The sequence below is a fragment of the Haliotis rufescens genome, unplaced genomic scaffold, assembly GCF_023055435.1.
Source record: "Haliotis rufescens isolate VD_foot unplaced genomic scaffold, xgHalRufe1.0.p SCAF_10, whole genome shotgun sequence".
In the NCBI taxonomy this organism is placed as follows: Eukaryota; Metazoa; Mollusca; class Gastropoda; order Lepetellida; family Haliotidae; genus Haliotis; species Haliotis rufescens.
Genome location: NW_025963780.1, coordinates 41,105,228 through 41,131,223, shown reverse-complemented (window position 1 = coordinate 41,131,223; position 25,996 = coordinate 41,105,228). Strand labels below are relative to the sequence as shown.

At 41.7% G+C, this 25,996-nt stretch overlaps 1 protein-coding gene across 2 annotated transcripts; it reads left to right on the top strand.

Annotated features, from left to right (window-relative positions):
- Positions 1–257: 257 nt before the first annotated feature.
- Positions 258–24,278, top strand: LOC124146736. Of its 2 annotated transcripts, none has more exons than XM_048390688.1 (2): positions 258–314; positions 21,368–24,278. In XM_048390688.1, exon 2 carries the CDS (start codon positions 22,051–22,053, stop codon positions 23,338–23,340), a length of 1,290 nt encoding a protein of 429 aa, XP_048246645.1. In that variant the 5' UTR covers positions 258–314; positions 21,368–22,050; the 3' UTR covers positions 23,341–24,278. The 2 variants fall into 2 exon arrangements, with proteins under 2 accessions (XP_048246645.1, XP_046373130.2); XM_046517174.2 differs by lacking the exon at positions 258–314 and adding an exon at positions 10,969–12,043.
- Positions 24,279–25,996: the final 1,718 nt, after the last annotated feature.

The window sequence follows — 25,996 nt, the reverse complement described above, 5'->3', positions numbered from 1 at the left end:
ATGGCCCAGATTACTGGTCCCTAAATCCCTTTTAGTTGAAGTGACCCCTGGTGTAGCGTGGTCTAATGCGATTACGTGTGTTAAGTTTCTTCTATTTGACGCATGAGTAACCTGCGAATATGATCTGACTGTGTGACAAAGCCCACCAAAACCCCCGAGTCACAGGTCACATGTGTAATCAATTTCTATTGACAGCGCCCGTTCACCATCGACCCGTATGTTTTAGAGTCGGGGCCTTACAATGAGTTCTAACAGGGACCAGAGGCTCCCAGGGTGGGCGTTAAAACATGGCGAGGAATGAGTTCTCTTCCAAGGTAGGTTTTTTGTTGTTTATCTCCGTATATATGACCATACGGCCCAGTACATCACGTATACAGTACGTGTATTTGTCAACGATGTTCAGTTCAACAGGGATTAACTACACCCGGAACAAATATTGCAAGTGCAATTCTATCGTAAAGAATGTTCCTTGTAAAAACTGTTCCTTTTGTATAATTCCCTATTCAGATCAACCTCACACGACCTGGTCATATTGAAACTTTGTTGAAGCACGTTTCCACATAGGATCGAATGGAAAGAAGAAATGCATATTGGGGGAAAGGATAAGTGTGTAAATATACAATATATAATAAAATTTCCAATTTTGTTGTGTTCAATACCCTCAGTTATACAGAGAATGTCTGTTTCCTAAATATTGTGGAACTTGAGTGAGTGAGTGAAATTGGTTTAATGCTGCTGAACAGTATTACAGCAATATCACGGCATGTCACGCTGATGTGGGAGGAAAGACGGGAACACCTGTCCCCCCTTTGGGAATAATTCCTCTGGAGAAATATAGTACAAAGGAATCATTTCTTTTTGACATTTTCAGTGAAAACACAACCTGAACAATGACTATTTGGAACCTTAATTCAACTGACCGCCTCCGTGGCCTAGAGGTAGAGCGTCCGCCCGGAGAGCGGAAGGTCCGGGGTTGATCCCCGGCCGCGTCATACCAAAAGACGTTAAAAGATGGTACTTGTTGTTACCCTGTCTGGCGCTCGGCATTAAGGGGCTAAAACATGGTCGGCTCGGAGTCAGTATACTGTGTCTGAGTGGGGTATTCATGTTAAACTGCAGCATGGTATCTCAGTGTGCTAGCACTATAAATCAGCATCAGTCCGGACTAGTACAAGCAGCCACACACACACACACACGTGCATATAAGTGCAATAATCTTGGACGCGACGTTAAACCCAATTTCACCTCACCTCACCTTAATTTAACTGGGCTTAAATCATACTTATTACTATTGGAACAATGGCTCGGAGTATGTTGACGAAGGTTGTCTTATAAGCACGATCCAGTTAGGAAATTCTCTACATTGAGAATTTGTAACTGATGGAAATCGCTCACTCTCTGCCAAAACTATATACTTTTTGTAGCTGAGATGTAGAAATTTACCAAATTTTGTATTATTTCGTTCAATGACGTAACTTTGGTCGAAGTTTTTTTTACACTTTGATGACGTTCTGATTTTATGATACCCAAGAAACCAATAATTTGTTGTGAGGACGAATCTGAATAGTTGTGTATGATCATAACAGACAATAGTTGCGTCACGTAAAAGTTGATTATTATCATGAAAACCAATCATTCCATCGCGTAGATCTTCTTTGTTATAAAATCGTAGGCTCGTCGAGCAGAAGAAACCGGGTTTGCTTCTAAACATTGCTGGGCGGTGGGGTAGCCTAGTGGTTAAAGCGTTTGCTCATCACGCCGAAAGCCCGGGTTCGATTCCCAACATGGGTACAATGTGTGAAGACAATTTGAGGCGTCTCCCGCCGTGATATTGCTGGAATGTTGCGGCGTAAAACCATACTCACCCATTCTAACCTGGGTACAACGTAGGAAGTCGATAATTTTAGTATAGCTTGAAACGTACTAAAGACGGAATGAAACCGCACTTAATCATTAAATAAAGTTATACATTTACGTCACGACAGAAATTGTCTTTCAGAATAAAATACAGTAAACTACGGTTATAACGAATACGCTTATAACGAACTGACGGATATAACGAACTTACTTTTTGGTCCCGACTATTTGCTGTAGTTATGCTGTATATATGCTTATAACGAACTACGGCTATAACGAACTAAAATTAGTAGTCCCTTTGAGTTCGTTATAACCGTAGTTTACTGTATATGAATAAAAATAGCTTGAATACCTCTCATTATTCAATTAGTCATTTGTATAACGGTATACTGCATTTATATATATTTGGTACCTTTCAATACATATGTATTTCTCGATGACAGTGTCAACTACGTAAACCTCTGATTAAATGAAATAATCAATATTTTAATCAGGGGCTCTGGGCTAGACAAAAAGTGACAGATATCTTTGAACAGGTGATTGGTTGGTTGGTTGGTTTGTAGTTTAACGTCGCAGTCAGCAATATTCCAGCTTTATGACGACGGTCTGTAAATAATCGAGTCTGGACCAGACAATCCAGTGATTGATATCACGAGCATCGATCCACGCAGTTGGGTTCGATGACATGCATCAACTAAGTCAGCGAGCCTGACCACCCGATCCCGTTAGTCGCCTTTCACGACAAGCATGGTCTCCTTTTACGGCAAGTATGGGTTGCTGAAGACCTATTCTACCCCGGAATCTTCACGGGTCTTGAACAGGTGTACGTTTACTGGCAAAATCCCTAGAACTTGTACACATTGCGTAATCGCGATAATCCGTGTATATATGTAGACCAACGCATGGTTTAAAAATTAGTGATGTAAGGTTACTGGAAATAATCTGCTTGTGCTAGCAATATCATTGGCGTGGCTTAGCAATACCATTTACTTACAATACGGGAAACAGATAATACCTTAGTAGGCTTGGCTTTCCCAAAACCCCGCTACAGACAATGATTTTGTTTTGGGTGTAAGTAATACAGTTTGTTTGTTTGTTTGTTGTTTAACGCCGCACTCAGCAATATTCCAGCTATATGACGGCGGTCTTTAAATAATCGAGTCTGGACCAGCCAATCCAGTGAAAGACAATCATATGCATCGATCCACGCAATTGGGTTCAATGACATGCATCAACGAAGTCAGCGAGCCTGACCACCCGATCCCGTTAGTCGCCTCTTACGACAAGCATAGTCTCCTTTTACTGCAAGCATGGGTTGCTGCAGACCTATTCTACCCCGGATCTTCACGGGTAGTAAGTAATAGAGACTGGATCAGAGAAACCAATGGTCGTTATTATGAACGCCCCCAAAGCTGTAGGGAAACGATGTCACGTGTTTTTAACCGAGTCACCGAGCCGGACCACCTTATCCACTTACTCGCAATTTACGACAAGCAAGGGTGAGTGAGTGGGTATGATTTTACGCAGCTTTTAGCAATATTCCAGCAATATCACAGCTGGGCGCCAGTAATGGGCTTCAAACATTGTATCCATGTGGGGAATCGAACCAGGGTCTTCGGCGTGACGAGCAAACGCTTTAACCACTGAGCTAACCCACCGCCGCCGGCTACTGGGGACCTATTATAACGCGGAATACCCATGGTGATTTTAAGGACTGAAAAAGAAGTAACGGGATTTTGAAAAAGAAACACGTTCCAGGCAGATATTTATTACGATTATGGAAAGTCGAAACCGATTTTAATCTTGGAAGATATGTAGCCGTTATAGAGAAACACGTGCATTTTAATATGTTCTGTTGAAAACATGACCTTTGGGTATATAGCCTTGTGGATAAAACGTTGGTTCGTCACGTCATCGGTCCCGGTTCGATTCCCCACATAGGTACATAGGTGAAGCCCGTTATCGGTGTTCCCCGCCGTGTTATTGCTGGAATATTGCCAAAAAGACGTGAAACCATACTCGATTATTCTGTTGACGTCATGAGATAAGTTCCTGGACCTACATGGACCGACCGCCTCCGTGGTCTAGTGGTAGAGCGTCTGCCCGGAGCGTGGAAGGTCGGTGGTTGGATCCCTGGCTGTGTCATACCAAAAAACGTTGATACGAAAAAGATGGTACTTGTTGTTACACTGCCTGACGCTTTGCATTGAGGGGTAAAAACAGGGACTGATCACCTAGGAGTCAGTATACTGTGTCTGAGTGGGGTATTCACGTTAAACCGCGACATGGCATCTCAGTGGGTTAGCACTATAAAACCGGCATTAGACCGGACTAGTCAAATAGCGTCACATGTGCATGTAAGTTTAACGCGTTGTTAAACCCCATTTAACCTTACCCCACCTGTTTCCTCACTCCATACGACAAAATGCGAGCCTTAAGTTCTTTAAGTGCAACATCTTTACTTGTTTACGACATCTATCGATCGATACTACACAACAAATACCCATACAATTACTCCCGGGTACTCCAGGTCGGGTTGGTACCCCATGCTTGTAGCACCAGGCGACTGAAATGGGGATCGGGTGGTCATGGCGTGTGGCTCATAATGTATTCTGATGGGGTGGATCGTGGATCGTGGATCGTGGATCGTTGTTTACGTGCCTGAGTCTCTTGTGTGCCTGGTCCAACTTCGATTATTTACAAACCGACGATATTGCTATGATATTGCGGCGCTATACAACATTTACACACTCATACAGAAAGGTTCGAGTGTTTTCTATAGACCGTATAGTGTTCACGTGCTGTAATGCTCCATTGCCAGTGTATGGTTAAACCTGGGGCACGGACATCCAAGTTGTCTGATAAGTCGTGCAGAGTTGCGCCCCTTGGTCATGCCAGGATCCAGTGTCTGCGACTCAATTAGGATCTTCGTGCTCGTAGACTTCACCAATGGTCTAAATGTCTGTGCCTTGTCACTACGACATATAATAGGGTGGTGTAACTAGAAAAATGTCGAAAGGGGCGTTAACACTTACATGTGCACCTATACTCAATGTTATAGGTCAATATTGTCTAAAGGTCAATGTTGTCGATGTCGTAGCGACAGTCGGACATCAACGTTGTGGAGAAGCCGACATATTCGTGTAGCGCCGCTACGAGTGTTCCACACGGGTTGGTCGCTGCAATGTCTGATGCGTTCAATACCAGACCAACGGGGTGTTGTTGTTTATTGACGTGCAGCTCCACGCTGACTGCGCTTGTTAGTTTGTTTGGCTACTGATTGATGATTAATTGTAAATTTTAGTTACTCTGGTAAACATTGAGAAATGTGTCAAAGCATAAATCAATGCAAACATCAATTACTGAGACGACCTTGATGAAATATAACATCTACCCATAACAACATCCAAACAGAAACATAGATACCATGATACTAACACACACATACACCACACACACACACCATACACACATACACCATACACACACTCATACACACACACCATACACACACCACACACACAGAGATACACACACACCATACACACATATACACCATACATACACACATATAACACCATACACTCACTAACACACATACACACACTCAGACACACACACACCATACACTCACTAACACACATACACACACTCAGACACACACACACCATACACTCACTAACACACATACACACAAACTCAGATATACACATCCTCTCCCCATACTAACACATACATACACCATACACACATACACACACTCACTCACCATATACACACTCACACACATACACACCACACACTCACACACACACCATACACACACTCACACACACTCTCTCTCACACACACACACACACACACACACACACACACACACAATCCCACACTCCCACAGACACACACTGCTACAGACACACAGTCACTTATTCAGCCCTTAGGACCTTCATCAACAAAGTGAACAAATAAATAATACGTTCAGGAAATTAACAACAGACAGCCCAACCAACACCAAACTGAAACAAATTCAAATGTTCTCAAAAGAAGAATACAGACAAAACATCAATTAATGTTCTGAATGACAATGGACAAATAGATTTTTCTGCCGACGTCACAGATACTTCAGATATAACACGTGGACAAAATGCCACCCGAAACAAGGAGCCACACCCGTCTAACTACCCGGCAATAGATACACCCAAAAGGGCAACAAAACAAGAAGAAAATGGTCTTAACTATGTGTCTTCTCGGTCTCTGCTAACTGAAATTTCAAAATTGATTTGTTGCACACAAATCGATGTGAAAGTAATTACATGGTGTATGTTTCGAATATTAGTTTTCCAACTTTATCGTAGCGACTGTCGTAACGAAATATTGATATGTTGATACTGCTCATTAAGCGTGCCTTGATTATTGATACACTAGCTTAACTCGAGGACAACGACGGAGTCTTGCCAATCGCGAACCTGTTGAGATTATCCAAGTAACGGCGGTGGGTGTGTTGTGGCGAATGTTCGCCTGACAGATGAGGTTGTGTTGCCATGTAGACCGAGAACACTGGAGGAGCATGGCGATTTGACATGGACCAAGCCTTGCTATGGTGCTGTGTAGGTGAATATTGTGAATGAGGGTTCAAATATATCTTTAAAAACTTTTTTAGTCGGTCCCACTTTTTTTATCTGTCTCACAAGGAAGAGTGAGTGAGTGAGTGAGTGAGTGAGTGAGTGAGTGAGTTGATAATCCCATGGTTGAGTGAGTGAGTTGATCAATGTGTTGATGAGTGAGTAATTGAGTGGGTGTGTGGGTGGTATTTTAGACAGTTGCAGCAGATTCAGTATTACAACCATAGTCAATTAAAATCATGGTATTCTTTTGTAAATGTTCAGACGTTCTAAGTTGTAATTGTCGTCTAGGCGAGGGTGGGACATCAGTGACCAGGTCAGAATAATCCCCCAGGAGCGCACTTTTCATACACAGCAGTCAGCTTGGCCATCTGATTTAAGTCACTTTCAAAGTTAAGCCTGCAATCTCATTCAAACCACACCCCGGTATCCCTCCGCCTTCAAAATGAAGGATGCTTTGATGCCATTGCCAATCAGAATGATTTCGACTTTCTGAAACGATTCGGCGTGAAATGTTTTCGGTCCGAGTTTCGGGAATTTCAGTCTCAACGATAAACTAAACAAAATTCCCTTGACACTACAAGTACATCATTTTGGGTGCAAGACATGACGCTCAGAAACAAGAAGATGTAAATATCCACAACATACCACAGCCACTGTTTTCATTCGGAACTGCCTGCTTACGTTCTTTTTCGGGAAACCCTGTTTAGTTGCTCGAATCGAGAATGAACATCCACGCTGAATGGCTGATTAGGCATTTCGTCTGACATGACCTCAAAGGAGAGTTTGGCAGATCGACTGATATAGTCACCTAGAGTCATTTAATCGAAGTAAAAGATTTGATTTTCATGATATTGGACAAGCATTGGGCACTGGGGACCACCGTCGCCACGGGGGGTGTACACGCTATCACTGTGTTGATAGATTGACAAGGCCAATAAATTCGAAGTGATATCAGTCCCCATAAACAAGACGAACAAAAGGATTTACACAATGCTATCGACGCCCCAATGCAATAGACACCACACAAAACAAATCCAGGTCTTCACAACAGCAATCATACTCACAGCTGGGTACTGATTACATAGATAACACATGTTTAAAGAAGTTTGTTTGTTCCTTTGTTGTTTAACGCCGCACTTCAGCTATATGACGGCGGTCTGTAAATAATCGAGTCTGGACCATACAATCCAGTGATTGACATCACGAGCGTCGATCTACGCACTTTGGATATGGTGATATGCATCAACCAACTCAGCGAGCCTGACCACCCGATCCCGTTTGTCGCCTCTTACGGCAAGCATAGTCGCCTATTGCGGCAAGCATGGGTTGCTGAAGACCTATTCTACCCCGGATCTTCACGGGGAGACAAGCATGGGTTGCTGAAGACCTGTTCTAACCCGGATCTTTACGGGGAGACAAGCATGGGTTGCTGAAGACCTATTCTACCCCGGATCTTCACGGGGGACAAGCATGGGTCGCTGAAGACCTATTCTATCCCGAATCTTCACGGGAGACAAGCATGGGTTGCTGAAGACCTATTCTACCCCGGATCTTCACGGGTCGTTGAAAAAGGTAAACCGTACCTTTGGAAGTCTCACTTAACGTGTGTGGAAATGAAATGCTAGCTATTGTGGGGGTTCCTCGGTAGGAAAGTCCCGATGTTCACATGTACTTGTCGCCAGAGCAGACTTACATATGCATCAGTTGGTGACAGTCCGATGTCTGGTTGTATAACAACGTACTTCGCTTGTTGTTCATGCTGTCAACCATTGATTTATCTGGTCCAAGGTGCTGGTGTAGATATAACTGACTTCTGAAAAAGTGTTTCCAGTCTTTGTTGTGGTCTTTGTCAGTCCCAGGTTCGATTCCCCTCATTGGGTTAACGCGTGAAGCCCATTCCCGTGTCCCCCGCCGTAATATTGCTGGAAAATTCCTACAAGTGGCGTAAAACCTTAGTCACTCACTCACTATATCAGTTTAAAAACGGCCGGGTAAAGGAAGTATACAACCATTTTTTATGGTGGCTGTAACTGAATGATGATTCGCCTCTGTGGTCTACTGGTAGAGCGTCCGCCCGGAGAGCGGAAGGTCGGGGGTTCGATCCCCGGCCGCGTTATACCAAGGACGTTATAAGATTGTACTTGTTGTTACCCCTCCGATGCTCGGCATTATGGGGCTAAAACAAATACTAGTCGGTTCGGATTCAGTACACTCTGTCAGAGTGGGGTATTCATGTTTAACTTCCGCATGGTATCTCGGTGGGCTAGCACCATAGGACAAGCAGCCACACACACACACACATGTGCATGCACGTCACTATATAAGTACAGTAGTCTTGGAGGCGACGTTAAACCCCATTCCCCCCTCACCTTACTGGATGGTGATGTATTTGATACGGGTAATTGCTGAGTTTCGGCGTCTGTTTTCAGCCTGGTAACATTTCGATTACGTTTGTAAGTTTGGTCAATTCCAAATTTAAGTGTATACTTTCTTTTTTCCCGGCAGTTTACATAACTGATTTACTAGCCGAAGCGTTAAATCGCACACCACTCAGTCAATCGCTTACCGGTTTTGCACACGTAAGAAGATACGACGATAACTTTTGAGACGCTCATCAATAATTTAAACAAATTGATCCGTACTTTGCGCAGTGATGCGTTACTATCGACATGGTTTCCAAGGAGGGCTGCAGCTCAGTGCAGATGTGTATGTCGGTCTCGGGGAAAGTTACAGCACTGTTGCAGCCTCTGACCAATGCAGGACAAGGGTAGATTCTGAGACGACCACAGTGTAACGGGGGTAGACACGGGCTGACGTATCATCATATTTTGTAGTTGATATTGCTGGCTGACACGTATTCTGTTCTGTTATGTTATCGATCGCAGATGGGTGTATGTGTGTGGTGTGACCTTATGTTGGAACATCTGTAGGTTACGTGGTTTGGGCTTTGCTATAGTACACTCTAATTCACACTCACTCTCGCCACAACTAGCTGTGCAGAGTTGTGTCCCTTGGGCACGCCAGAAAAATAGTATGATCGTGGGTTCGAATCCCGGTTCGGCCTGACTGTGTTTGTAGATCTGTCAGCACTATAAAAGTGCTCTTGTCTTTTAAAGCGGCGTTAAACCGTTAACTCACTCACTTACTCACTCTCGTTAACTTTATTCAACCCCTCTCACCCACACAGCAATTCACTCACTCTGAAAGATTTGCTGCATATAAAGTGTTACATATTCCTGTATATCCACGGCCTTTGTTTTTTATAAGTTTTAGCCCCAGCATAGATGAAATCTTGAAAGTGTGCCCCCGCTTCTAAATTCCGGAACACGAAAGTATTAGTCGTCAAAAGCGCTGCTGAGTTGCGCCCCTTAGTTGTGTCACGATCCTATGATCGTGTGTTCGAATCCCGGTCCATTGTCATTGGTTTGTTTCTACCATACACGTGCTCTGGGTTTCATCAAAGGGGTTACCAGGGTCTTTCTCATTAAACCAGTACTGTTCAAACTGGCGTTAAACCCAGCTCACTCACTGAATTACTTTTCTAAACCATACGTGTGTAATATAGTGACTAAGTACATGTCACCTTCACAAATAATAACATCATTGTAACAGGATCGGTCTTCCATATTTTCCCAACATATTATCAGTGTATACTTGTCACACTGGTAGGTAACCCATATATCTACAGGGGCACGCGTTAGCCAATCCTTTAAAGCGCTGCAATTTGCTGTGTAGAGTTCCCTCCCTTCGCCATGCCAGGATCCACTTATTGTATTCGATTCGCCAACACGATCTTTGATCTGTCAGCACCATATGAGTCTAAAGACATGAAACGTTTTTTGAGAACAACTTCTTTATTTTTTGTAAGGACGATTCAGGGCTACCTCTTCCCCTTCATCAGATGCATGAGTTCTCCTAAATTTGAACCGAAATAATACTGAAACTGCAACACCGTTTAACAACTCAGAAATTTAAACACTTAGGTTTGTGTGTCCACAAGGGCAATGCCGGTTGACGTAGGTGTTGCATATTTGCTACCCCTACCTGACCAGATAACATGTGCCCATGTATTTCATTACGTCGTTGCTATAACAGTGAGTGAGTGAGTGAGTGAGTTGAGTTGCGCTTTTAACAGTATTCTAGTTATATCACGGCGTGTCAGCTTAATGTGGGAGGAAAGCCCGAAGTGATGCAGGTCTCAGACGTTTACCACTTCGGTGAAACCCACGAGCACGGGTATGGTGATGACAAACCTAGAAACATAATCAGGACGAACCGGGATTCGAACCCACAATCATAGGTTTCTGGCGTGCCCAAGGGACGCAACTCTGCACAGCGAATCTCGGCGCCTTAGACAAACTGGGCCCCCCGTGCCCCCCATTGTTATAAATGTGCATAGTGCTGTGGTACTCGACTGCACCACATGGACATGCTCGTGTGCTTTATGGTTTTACGACAATTAATCAACGCGTCTGTCTACTTGAATTCTACCGCAGATCCGAACCAAAGCCCAATCAACGCTACCTGTTTCCAATTGAGTATCCAATCATACCCGGACCTTTCTATTATTGTTGTTTACATTTGTTCAGTCGGGCGTCTCACAACGACAACAGCAGCCAAACGCACCTCAGGATTCAACGTTGCTCGCATCTTAATGGAATGACTGAGCCGAAGGATAGATCGATCGCCGCGAGTTAAGATCAACACCGACATTGTACGGTAACTAAGGTGCAAACTCGGGGAGGTCGTGTTTATGTTGTGGATTTATTTGCCGTTTAGGGAACGTTCACTTACTCAAACTTGGCCAGAACAGCCCAGGTCGACATATAAAAGCTTAAAAGTCTTCAGCGTCAAACTTTAACGTTCTCATTCAGCCCGTGAGTAGTCAAATATCACAGATTGCCCGATAACCGTACCGACGGGATTAACCCCTGTCGGGCTCACTGACTTAGGACTCATGGAATGCCGGGAGGGCCTGAGAGGGAGATTGAGTCCCAGTCATTTCAGGACAAGTGGTGGACGACTTTTGTTTGGAGAGTGAGAGGAACTGCTGAAATCCCGAGTGGAAAGTATTTACCTTGATACCCCGAATAGTGTATAAGTGCGACGTGTTCAAGTGAGGGAGGAGATTCTTTCACGATTAGAAATAAGAGATGTATGGAGATAAACGTCCATCAACGGAGACTGATCGACTGTTGTTGTGACGAGCAGCAGACGACATGTTTAGAAGCAGGTGCACGAAGTAGTCGTAGTGAAGAATGGAAGAACGTTGCAGAGACACGTTTAGTCATACAGTTTGACATCGGAAGCAGACGACTAGATCCCAATTGACCGACGCATCCAGTCCCTTCCAGAACATCGCACATGTATTTGTACGCCGCATCCGAGGCAGACGACTAGAGATCAAAGTATATTGGTTCTCTCAGTGAAATAGTCCCGATTCTGTCTTCTTACTCGAGTTTGACGTTGTTCATGTTGAAGATGTATGTGCCTATATGCCAGTTCCGGCATCTCAAGGAAGTAACACAACCACGCTTGCCCCAGGGGGCTCTCTCACAAAGGTATGTCTTTTATCAACATGAAATAACACACAAACATCCGGGCAAAATAATGTAAATTACTGTGTACTGTGTGAGTGAGTGAGTGAGTGTGGTTTTACGCCGATTTTAGCGATATCCCAGCAATATCACGGCGGGGGCCACCGGAAATGGGCTTCACACATATGTGGGGAATCGAACCCGGTCTTCGGCGTGACGAGCTAACGCTTTAACCACCAGGCTACCCCACAGTCTCTTATGGTGTACCGTGAAACTGCGACCCCCATGTTCCTTGAGACGTCGTGTGCACGTCATCTGTTGTGAGATACTCATTGATATGTTGCGTGTAATATCACCATATCAAAAACATCGCCATCGAATAACCATTTCTTGTTTGTTTCATTTCTAGCCAATGGCTATTCGATGGAGACCGCCTCCATGGTCTAGTGGTAGAGCGCCCGCCCGGAGAGCGGAAGGTCCGGGGTTCGATCCCCGACCGCGTCATACCTAAAGACGTTAAAAGATGGTACTTGTTGTTACCCTGTCTGGCGCTCGGCATTAAGGGGCTAAAACAAGGACTGGTCGGCTCGGAGTCAGTATACTGTGTCTTAGTGGGGTATTCATGTTAAACTGCGGCATGGTATCTCAGTGAGCTAGCACTATAAATCGGCATCAGTCCGGACTAGTACAAGCAGCCACACAAACACACACACGTACATGCACGTCGCTATATAAGTGCAATAATCTTGGACGCGACGTTAAACCCCATTTCACCTCACCTCACCTCACCTATTCGATGGTGTCACAGTTGTGTTTGGACCTTAAGTTTGTGTTGTTTCGGCGACTGTTTTCAGACTTATAACGTTTTGATAACGTGTGTAAAGTGTTGGTCAATTGGTCAATGTGTTGGTCAAGTGTATCTTTTGGCATGGCAGTTTATATAGGAGTGTCCGTTATAGCACGGATCTGTTGGTCCGACAGTCTGGTCACCGTTCAGTCGGCGCGATCACCTATCCAGTTGTCTATACATGTGGTCAGGTTGGCCGTTGTTCTTGGTTCCCTATGCCTATAATGCGTAACATGTGCTGTTACAAGGAGTCTTGGAAAACTACAGCGCACAACACAATACAGCGCACAACACATTACAAACATACAACTGGACCAACACACTGCCAAACGCAGAACAACCCAACGATCGCAACACTAAATAAATAACAAAACGCACCAACACAACACAACATTATATGCACAACACAACTTAATATTAAGTTAAAATAAACGTTGGTGTCATAAGCTTAAATCTATAATGAGGGATATTTATACATACCCACACATTCCCCCCAAAAAACAACAACAACAAAGCAACAACCCCCCAAACAACAACAACAACAACAAAAACACAAAAACAAACAAACCAATAAATAAAAAAATACACCCCCCAAAATAAACAAACAAACAACAACCTGCGGCGGCAAGTGTAATTCCATGCAAATCAATGAACAACAAAAATATAAAAGGAAAAATAATAGTTTTTATACGTTTCAACTACTGATATAACATTAAGTCTAAAAATTTACACAATTTGTATTCCCCAAACTACATATACATTGAGAGTCACTGTAGGCATTTGGAAGTTGGATGTAAACGTGAATGAGTAATCTTATGGACAACAACAGCTTTATTTCCCTGAAACGTTGTGTATGTATAAAATACTAATAACAGATAACATATTATATATAATATCAGTAGTTATATACCTAATACTACTCCATGTCATATGTATACATTGTCGTTGTCATGGTGAATAACTTTCACATTTTCCCGTAGTCACTGGTAACCCGAATGCACTGTAATATTGATGTTCCATTTTTTTTATCTTAAGAAAAGAAAATCTATAAATCATTATCAACGTTTTCACTGTATACCCACGACACCTTCAAGCATGTTTTATAGATTTCTATTTCTCTCGAGACTCGTATATTTCATCGAGTAAACTATAACTATGGAATCCAAGAAGGGACATTGTCTCGTAGTCGGGCTTTGGTTAATTTTGTCTCTTCTTGCTTGTTTTTGTAAGAGCGACAAAGCGACAAAACGATAACGCGACAATGTCCCGTCTAGGATTCCATAGTTAACTGTTTACGACATGGGAAAATGCTCTCGCACCTAGCGACTTTTGAAACTGCTGTGATAGGTTAGGTCAGCCGAACGTGTTCGATTCACTGCTACAGATAAGCAAACACTCATTAACAGGTTAATAATACACTCCTATACAGGCAGTATACATCGTAATGGCAGGTGGACACATGCCGGGCGTGCTGGACTGTATATGAGCTACACGGGTGGGGGACTGCTTGGTGGACAATGCAAGTGTTGACGGTCATATAACCGACGCTTACTTTGGACTCTCGTCTTAAGTAGTTCTGTATGAATGACCCGACTCAGCAGTTTGAGTGTTTAGATAAGCATGTCTGTCACCAGAACATTAATGATATTCGATTAAAACATGAAATATGGGTGTTTCCCCGAGGCGTCATGATTTGGTCGTGGCGCATCAGAGGTGAGAGATAGGAGGGATAGTTATGTTCGTTGAGTAAAATTTTGTAAGTTTGACCGAGTCTATTAATCTGTTATTTGGTCATTGTTATTAGTGTTTGAGCTGTTATTAGGCTATGTACAAGTACGGCTTGAAGTTAAAGTTGAGCTGATGTTAGGCTATGTACAAGTACGGCTTGAAGTTAAAGTTGAGCTATTGTTAGGCTATGTACAAGTACGGCTTAAAGTTAAAGTTGGTGTTTGAGCTGTGGTTGGTGTACTATATTAACCAATATTCCACAGTACATTGTAACATGTAGCCTTGCTTGGTATGGTGTACTGTATTACCCAATACATCACAGTACATTGTAACATGTTGTCTTGCCTGGTATGGTGTACTGTATTACCCAATACATCACAGTACATTGTAACATGTAGCCTTGCTTGGTATGGTGTACTGTATTACCCAATACATCACAGTACATTGTAACATGTAGCCTTGCTTGGTATGGTGTACTGTATTACCCAATACATCACAGTACATTGTAACATGTTGTCTTGCCTGGTATGGTGTACTGTATTAGACTAATACATCACAGTACATTGTAACATGTAGCCTTGCTTGGTATGGTGTACTGTATTACCCAATACATCACAGTACATTGTAACATGTTGTCTTGCCTGGTATGGTGTACTGTATTAGACCAATACATCACAGTACATTGTAACATGTTGCCTTGCCTGGTATGGTGTACTGTATTAGACCAATACATCACAGTACATTGTAACATGTTGCCTTGCCTGGTATGGTGTACTGTATTAGACCAATACATCACAGTACATTGTAACATGTTGTCTTGCCTGGTATGGTGTACTGTATTACCCAATACATCACAGTACATTGTAACATGTAGCCTTGCCTGGTATGGTGTACTCTATTACCCAATACATCACAGTACATTGTCACATCACATGTAGCCTTGACTGGTATGGTATACTATTTCACAGTACATTAATTATATGGCTTTTGCTTGCAGATACCCGATATCCGACAATGCATAACATGTCAAAGCACCCCCACATTGTCGCCACATTATATTTTTAGAATTTCAGTACTATTAATTGCACGTGTCTTCGTTAAACATACATTTGATAAAAGGTGTGTATTTAGAGCATACAATGGTTGCGGTGTTGTCAATAACGTTCTTATCTGTAGTGTAACGGATCTGTATCGAGTGTGGATACTTCTTACGTAGATTGCTGCGTCAAACAATGCCCTTGTTTAATTTGTTGTAATTTGGATACCGTCAAGCGTCTCATGTATTGCGAGGTATTATATTCCACACTGGGAGGTAGTTTTTATCCTTTCGTAATGACATCGCATCAACTTTTATCACATTACCGATGCATAAGTTATTCCTCTGTCACTTGACTCGTAGTCGTATTCTGAGATTGAAGCATGTGTGTGCCTACTTACGAAGTCACGTATAAAACATCTCATATAATTCAATTTTTGTCATTCAATACTCACCCCAATACCCACCCAACCCGCATCCAACTATCTCAGTCAATAACTTATTGAACCATCTTACTCCACTCAAACAACTTAATTAAGTACCTTGTCTGATTAACTTACTCAAGTACCTTGTCTGATTAACTTACTCAAGTACCTTGTCTGATTAACTTACTCAAGTGCCTTGTCTGATTAACTCACTCAAGTACCTTGTCTGATTAACTTACTCAAGTGCCTTGTCTGATTAACTTACTCAAGTACCTTGTCTGATTAACTTACTCAAGTACCTTGTCTGATTAACTTACTCAAGTGCCTTGTCTGATTAACTTACTCAAGTACCTTGTCTGATTAACTTACTCAAGTACCTTGTCTGATAAAACTTACTCAAGTATCTTGTCTGAGTAACTTACTCAAGTATCTTGTCTGAGTAACTTAACAAGTACCTTGTCTGATTAACTTACTCAAGTACCTTGTCTGAGTAACTTAACAAGTACCTTGTTCAGTTCAGTTCAATTCAGTCATTGATCACCAACCAACCTCACCCATCCACCCTATTCACTGATCACCAACCTCACCCATCCACCCTACTCATTGATAAACAACCTCACCCGTCCACCCTACTCATTGATCACCGACCTCACCCATCCACCCTATTCAATGATCACCAACCTCACCCATCCACCCTATTCAATGATCACCAACCTCACCCATCCACCCTATTCAATGATCACCAACCTCACCCATCCACCCTACTCATTGATAAACAACCTCACCCGTCCACCCTACTCATTGATCACCGACCTCACCCTTCCACCTCGCCATTGACCCATCACACAAACTCATCCAGTCCGATATTCACATATTTACCCGCTCCACTCGCGCCCGTCCACGCACGGGCGTGTTCTCCAAGCTTAAACCTTTTGCTCTGAGCACTGACTTCTATACATCTGATTTTAATCATTTTTTTAAATGTTCCTAACACAACTTGATGTGCTTGAGAAACACGCTAACTTAATTCATGATTAAACTAAATCATTGATATTGTCTTCAGACCGGGGTGTCTTATCACTCTCATACATCAGATATCTCGAGGAATCGTTAATGGAAAGTTAATGATCACCAACCTCACCCATCCACCATTCTCACTGATCTGTTCCCGTGAGTCGTGTTCGGATGGCCCAGTGGGCACAGCACCAGGGGATGTGACACCGCAGATTCGAACCCCACCCGTGCTTACAGTAGGATGGTCACGGGGTCATTCTTTCCAGTAACCTTTCGATGTCATAAACCGGATACATGTATTTCATGTCCATCAGTATGGTCACGATCGTGTTGCAAGTCTTCTCGTATTCGGAATATAAATGAGGTGTCGCAGTTCAAAATACCACAGAAACACTCGACTGTACAAAAAATATATTTCGAAGTGGTATAAAGCGAAATATATATATATATATGCACACACACATACCTAATCATCACGTGACCAACATTTTGTTTTGAACTGCAACAACTGCAACATCTCATTTGTATTATACTTCGAAAAAGCATATATATATTGGCTATTTCGAAGCTTCCCTCGTGTCCCTGGGATTACAATGACACAATGCCACCACAATATATCGCGAACAAAAGGCTATAGCAAGGGCTATATAGTAAATTCGATTAAGCGGAGTGGTATAAAACGATCGGATATAACGAAATCAATTCTAACCCCATGAAATTATAAGCAACCTTATCATCCAAGCGGAATGAAATTAAATTTCGAATACAAATGCGTTTTAAAATCCCTACATGAGCCCATACAAGGTTGCACGTTACTCTACAATGTACAAACACCATGTTGTGAAGCTGCTGTACGCTTCTATAGTATACCCCCACCAAGTCTCACTCACCTTAACCAGGGATTCAACCCACTTGTGAGAGGTATTAGTCGGAATAAGTCAGTCAGTGACGTGTATCTTATGGGATTACTTCAGCTTATCAATGTTGTCTGGTGTGAAATTATCCACTCGACTCGATACATGCCGTTTGACAAGGCAAGTAATACACAGTATTATGGGGGCCTAATGTTTCAAAGTTATTATCAACTATGGCCGATATGAAGCTATTACGCTATAAATTATAATCGAGATGAAAAGGTATAAAATTTCAGGTATTTGAATGTGATTGATTTCATTATAAAACTAAAGCTCGTAAGAATGTTTACGAATTACACTTTCCTTAAAATATATTGGTTTAAAGATGAATTACTAAATGCCCAATCATCTGAGTCCAGATACTTTTTGTGTTCTATGTTCTTTAAGCATGTCCACGCGACTCTTCTTTCCTTCAAGCATGGCCAAACACTCTTCCATCTTTTAGCATGGTCAAACACTCTTCCGTCTCCAAGTATGGCCACACACTTCCTTTTTAGCATTGCAAAACATTTCCATTTTTAAGTATGACTAAACATTTCCCTTTTTAGCATGGCCAAACGCCCTTCCTTATTTACGTATTGCTAGACACCCGTCCTTCTGTAGGTATGGTCTCTTCCTTCAATGTAGTTAGACTCTCCTTGCTTGTTTGGTATGGTAAAATACTCCCCTTTCAGCAGGGCCATGTTCTCTTCATTCTTTTCCACGAGGCTAAGTAACTCTCCTCCTACTTTTCCACATAGCTAAAAAATCCCCTTCTTTTAGCATGGTCAAAATAGTCTCCCTCTTTTATTATGGATAAATAGTTTCCTTCTTTCACAAAGCTAAATAGTTTCCTTCTTTCAGCATAGCCAAAAAGTCTCCTTCTTTTAGTATAGATAAATAGTCTCCTTCTATCAGCAAAGCTAAATAGTTTCCTTCTTTCAGCATAGCTAAATAGTCTCCTTCTTTCAGCATAGCTAAATAGTCCCCTTCTTTCAGCATAGCCAAATATTCTCCTTCTTTCAGTATAGGTAAATAGTCTCCTTCTTTCAGCATAGCCAAATATTCTCCTTCTTTCAGCATAGCTAAATAGTCTCCTTCTTTTAGTATGGATAAATAGTCTCTTTCGTTCAGCAAAGCTAAATAGTTTCCTTCTTTCAGCATAGCCCAAAAGTCTCCTTCTTTCAGCATAGCTAAATAGTCTCCTTCTTTTATTATGGATAAATAGTCTCCTTCTTTCAGCAAAGCTAAATAGTTTCCTTCTTTCAGCATAGCTAAATAGTCCCCTTCTTTCAGCATAGCCAAATATTCTCCTTCTTTTAGTATGGATAAATAGTATCCTTCTTTCAGCAAAGCTAAATAGTCTCCTTCTTTCAGCATAGCTAAATAGTCCCCTTCTTTCAGCATAGCCAAATATTCTCCTTCTTTTAGTATGGATAAATAGTCTCCTTCTTTCAGCAAAGCTAAATAGTTTCCTTCTTTCAGCATAGCTAAATAGTCTCCTTCTTTCAGCAAAGCTAAATAGTCTCCTTCTATCAGCAAAGCTAAATAGTTTCCTTCTTTCAGCATAGCTAAATAGTCTCCTTCTTTCAGCATAGCCAAATATTCTCCTTCTTTCAGCATAGCTAAATAGTCTCCTTCTTTTAGTATGGATAAAAAGTCTTCTTCTTTCAGCAAAGCTAAATAGTTTCCTTCTTTCAGCAAGGCTAAATAGTCTCCTTCTTTCGGCATAGCCAAATAGTCTCCTTCTTTCAGCAAGGCTAAATAATCCCCTTCTGTTAGCATAGCTAAAAAGTCACCTTCTTTCAGCATTGTTAAATAGTCTCCTTCTGTCAGCATACGTAAATAGTCTCCTTCTTTCAGCAAAGCTAAATAGTTTCCTTCTTTCAGCAAAGCTGAATAGTCTCCTTCTTTCAGCAAAGCTAAATAGTCTCCTTCTTTCAGCAAAGCTAAATAGTCTCCTTCTTTCAGCAAGGCTAAATTGTCTCCTTCTTTCAGCATAGTTAAATAGTCTCCTTCTTTCAGCAAGGCCAAATAGTCTCCTACTTTCAGCATAGCTAAAAAGTCTCCTTCTTTCAGCATAGCCAAATAGTCTCCTTCTTTCAGCAAAGCTAAATAGTCTCCTTCTTTCAGCATTGCTAAATAGTCTCCTTCTTTCAGCAAGGCTAAATAGACTCCTTCAGTTAGCATAGCTAAATAGTCTCCTTCTTTCAGCATAGGTATATAGACTCCTTCTGTTAACATAGCCAAATAGTCTCCTTCTTTCAGCATAGGTATATAGTCTCCTTCTGTTAGCATAGCTAAATAATCTTCTTCTTTCAGCATTGTTGCTAAATGGTCTCCTTCTTTCAGCATAGCTAAATAGTCTTCTTCTTTTAGCATAGCTAAATAGTCTCCTTCTTTCAGCATAGGTAAATAGCCGCCATTTTTCAGCATAGCTAAATAGTCTCCTTCTGTTTGCATAGCTAAATAGTCACTTTCTTTCAGCATTGTTAGATATTGAACAAAATAAAAAGTGCGTTAAAAATATGACACTATTGTATTACCAAGAGAGTTGAGGTGGAAACCAAAGACGAAAACGGCATTGATGGTGCAAATAACATTGAATAATGTATAACGGAAGATACTTTCTGCTTGATGTCGTTAGGACAGAACCGATAAATACACGGATAGGGAATGGAATTAATCTGAATAATTGAAGTCCCTGTTTATGACTTCGTGGTTTACTACAGCAGTAGCAGGATGCAATGATGGGGGACATATTTAGATGTCTAACCATGTAATCATTGCTTGGGGGATGCAGGCAGAGTACACGTAGTTCAGTCAAACAATGTTTAACCCGTTGATATTTTGTTTCTAGGGGAAGACAGGAACTCGGAAAGAATCAAATCACCTCCTGGTGTATTTCCAACAAAGAAAAAACAGAGTTATACATCTGTTGTCAGAATAATGTCGAAATGATTTCTTAGATCCGGGTTTGAATTCAGCAAAAACCGTTTGTTTGCATCCCTATAGCAGAAATCGCATACGGTTGGATAGATAGATTAAGATTTTCAAATTTACAGGATATCGAAAACTTCGCACACGAGAACTCATACACAGTCAGTTTAGGCGAGACGGCTTCCGGGCTATTGCCTATGCTGCGAATACCATTGAGAATAAATGATATCACTCACCTGGGTTCAGACTTCAAGATTACAGACGTTACGTGACGTCCTTTCAGTGTGTCTTTGCCTTTAAAATATGCAGTCTTTTAAATTGGGCCCTTTATTCATTTTCTGATGTATATATTTTTTACTGATTTCATCTTAACATTTATCAAGTGCAGTCTGCAGAAAATTCCAAGTTACTTATCATAGACACCTCATTTTCATATTTGTGATGTATTTATTTTCTGTGTTGCAGATTTCAACAAGATAGGACGCTTCGTCATGGAAGGAAAACGATTGAGCCGGAAATAACTCACTACATCAGTGCATGGAAGCTACGTACTACTCCATAGGGAAAAACACCTTTAATCACTGTAATCTCGGAGTGTGTAATTGATTAATTAGTTTGAAGATTTGGGAAGTTGATTACAAATGACGAATGACTGTTGAGGCATAGCATGCCCATTGATATTCGATAATCTTGAGAAAGTTCGCAAGACTATTTCGCGTGCTAAGCCCAATCGGATCCTTTAGTACAAGATTGCCAGTCACAAAGGCTCGACATTCGCACAACGCCTTGCAGCCGTGGACGCGTTATTGATAAGACAAATGTTATGGGTGGTTTGAGATCACATTCATTACGGAATGACTGGCAGCGAGTATAATACGGAACCTACGCGCCGTGGATACAATCGGTGACTGAGCCAATTGTAGGCTAGACGCATGGGTATTCAACTACCTGTTACCTCTTCAGGGACGTTTGTATTGAGAAAAACGCGATTGTGTACATATCTAACAACGGGTCGTTCCGTGAATGGCAAAAGTGTATCGTTTGTGGAAAGTCCCACAATGGTGGCCTAGCAGGTGGACAAAGCCGTTGCTACTTGCTGTCTATGCTGGTCAATAAGTTTATAGAAATCAGTTCATATAAGTGGCAGAATGCGATCCAAAACGGGTATAGCCCCTCGCTTGGCGAGCACTCGCGATGTGTCTGGGAATCATGCCAATTCGCCATACCCCCAGTGGATGAAATCCTTAGAGGTGAAATACCAGAAGTTACATACGAAGATTATGCAAAGTACAAGTGTTAGCTCTGTCCGACAGTTGGCTGGACCTCGGTCCAAGAGGTCAGAGGCCAGCGTGTCCAGGCTGAGTAACAGAACTCGTAACTCTATACCGATCAGACGATCAGTTTGTAAAAGCAGTGTTGACATTGGCTTAGGGAGCATTGGAGCCGGGGTGAACGCCGGGGACGACTTCGAGGACGATGATAGTGACGACGACATTCTGAAGGTGCCCATGACACAGGATCCATGTGCTTCTAGGCGGGAGAATGTACCGGATGTCAAACCGTGGCGGGAAAGATCAGAGGTTGCAAAGACAGCAGACGAGATTTTAAAAGCGTCTGGTGTGAGGACGTGTGGAGTTGTGGATAACACGACCACGAACGCCATGAACTCTCAGGGTAAGAATGTTGGCCATGCGACCAACGTGGCTCAGTCAATGGATACTCTACTACCAACGCCACGAAATGTAAATACATCTGTAAGTAGAGTAAGTAACAAGACTTCTAGATCATGTCCCGCGGTTATACAATCTGCAAATGACTTCCCCAGACCATCGGGGCTGAGACAGCCATCTCGGCTACCTAGACCTACTAGACGAAAAAATTTAAAAGTGTTTTCACGTATGTCGTTAGAGGCACAATACGCTATAAATGAGACATTGAATGAAATGGGTGCTGAGAACTCTAGTCTAAAGCCAGCATCTGTAACTGGAGAGGATGGCCCAATAATAAATGACATTGACCCAAGCGTTCTCGCCAGTGGTGTGCTATCTACATGTGAAGTCGAGAATGGATCTTTAGACAGTGCAAGAAGTTGTGCATCTAGTACTACTACTACTGAGTTAATGGACTCTCGAGACAGAGGAGCACTAGGGGGAGACAAGTGTCTCTTTCCTCAGATAAGCCTCAAATCGAATATGTTACCTAAATCCTCTTCGGTTGAAACACTGAACAATGCAGAAGCGATGAGGATCCCGGGGGTGGGGAAGTATAATGTCATCAGGCGGGAGAGAACTTTTCAAATAACATTTGGTGACTTCGACATACGTTACAGGGACATTATCTCGTGCGACCGAAGGGGGTCTGAAACGCCCCCAGCAGAGATCCGTGAGAAAGCGATAGCCAAATGTACCCAATGGTTGGAGAAGTACATGCCTAGGTAATACATATATGGTAATATATAATTTAGCTCATATATGTACTTTTTTACCAAAGTGTCTTATATTTGCAAAAAAAACTCATAACAGGATTGTGATGCGGTTTCCGATTACACTACATTTCAAAATAGGTTGGGCAGGTAGACTTGAACATATATGCACGGTGTTGGATTATTAATGTGGAAGACACCAGTGTCTGGTATAGTCTTTCATGTGTTCTCTTTGTTTTATCACGAACAGTGAAATAGTAAAACAAAAGTGAGAATCGGCGCCTAAAACTATGGTCGGTAGGGTAATCGGAACCCAACAAGTTGTTTAGTCCTTACGTTTTCGGAGAATATTCGTTATCGTTACGTGTGCCTAGACGTATGGAAAACTTGAAAGTCCACACCATGGCTAAATACTGCTAACTTAACTTTTAATTCACCAACACGAAGGTCACGAAAGGTACAAGGAACCCTCCTTAGCTCGAACATCGTATACTCGAATGTATGTTAAGGTGAAACTTGGGTTATTGCTGGGACTGCTGAACTGATATATCGGACGTCCTTAGTGGTCACTACTCTATTTCACAGTCCCTGAACCATATTATTTTCCCTTTTGTCTCGTCCTTAACGAAGCACGTTTAGACATTCCACACATTCTGGGCCTCCAATCTCATCAGGGCCCCTTTTCATTTTAAATATAGTTGGTTGTTTCTATCAAAATTATACATTTTCAGAGCCTAAGCGTTCGTCTAAGTGTTCACAAGCATGCTATACATAGTCCTTTGACAATAAGGAGTTTCAGCCAGTGTCACTACTGTTATGTGGAACAGTGATAGCAACGCTGACTGGTTATTTTGTCATAAATACTCCTTCGTTATTTTTTCATAAAAAGATTTATTAAAAATGTATGGGAATTTAAGTTTTAAATTGAACATCATATAGGGACTGGTATTTATTATAGGGAGGGGGGGGGGGGGGGGGGGGGGGGTGGGGTGTGTGAAAGAATATGAAGGGGTGACAGAAAAATATGATACAGTCCTAAAGCTCCATCAACACCACCCCTATCCCACCCCCATTACATAATAAATGCCCAGCCTCTATTCTGTAATCCCCACGGGATCAAAATTCACATTAAACAAATCGTGTTTCACGAGAGGGATATTGGATTTCGTAAGGCCATATATCAAGGAATGAATGTTGCCTGAAGTGTGATTCCACCGTATCCCCTAAGGCTGCGGGTGTATACGAACTGTATTCTTACAGCGCATTGACGTAATTAGATATGTTACTTAAGGGTGTACACATATCAAATAAGTCCTGTTTAGCATGATTTAATGAAGCTTATCTTGGCAATAATCAGCTTAACGATGTAAGCTTTTAGTGGATTATCATAATCGCGTGTTTTTGACGAGACTTGTGGCAGCCATTGTAACTCACATATACCTTCGTATGTTCTGTGTATGGTTGCCATGACATCCTCCATATTTGGCATACAGCAACAGTTGAAAAGATCAGTCATTCGAATATGTTTTTTTTAAACTGCCAGTGTTTAAATATGATCCCGCTATTGCTGATAATTGAAAATATACTACTCAGTAGAAGTTAAGGACCCCGATTATATCATATAACTATAGTTAACCTGTCATGACATGATCCTTGACTTCTTTTGAGCAGTTGATGATGTTTTTGTTGATGGTTTTGTATATGTGTGCCGGTGAGGGATAGGATGCGAGACATTGTTATTGAATGTGTGATGTAAAATATTTACATAAATCTGTGATAAGTATGTGAATGAACGAGGATGGATTTGTTTGTTGGAATTTGTTTACAAAAAGCAAATGTGATACATTTTTATAAAAAAATAATTGTCAATATTGCAATATTTTGAAATAAACAAAACCACACCGGTCGCTTTTTATTCAATGAAAGTGTATTGTTTTTTGTGAGACGCTCCAACGTGTAATTGGATCTGGCAAGAAGGGATTAGGGAATTTTATGGCTCACCGGATCTGCATAATTTAAGAATAATGCAAAGTCTTTAGAAATTGTTCGGAAAGTAATCAGATGTGTTCATATGAATGTGAACTCGACTTTGTTCATTTCAACAAGTGTATGTTCGGGACGTATGACTACACTAAACGCATAGGTAAGGATAATTGTGTCAAATATGCTGATTAGAGGTTTTCATGAAGGATTTTTCTAATATTTGAACATGAGCAAGCCTTTGACTCAAACTGATTTATGTACTTGACCATGTGAACTTGCAAGTGTAAGAAACAAAGACAAAATGCGTTCCGCTGGAACAAGTCTGATCATTTTCACACCAATATTTCAAACTTTTAAATTTGACATTTCCAGTTGGCCCCTCTCTTACCGCATCCTTCGTTAATTTTGTCTGTTTGTGTAATATGATGATATACAGATAATATCACAGTCTTCTGACGCGCGCACTCCGAGATCTACTCCAAACTTTACGATTAACAAGGAAGTATTTTCTGGGTTTCTAAATTGACAGTACATTACATTTATTTTTTATTCGTCTATTTTTTATGAGCTGGCTGTCTTATCGTTTTTAATTCTTTTTATTATGTTTAAGCATTTTTTTACTGATGCCACAGGCTGACTTGAACCATCCATAATAGACAATTCAGATTGATGGTGTCACAGCTTGTTGC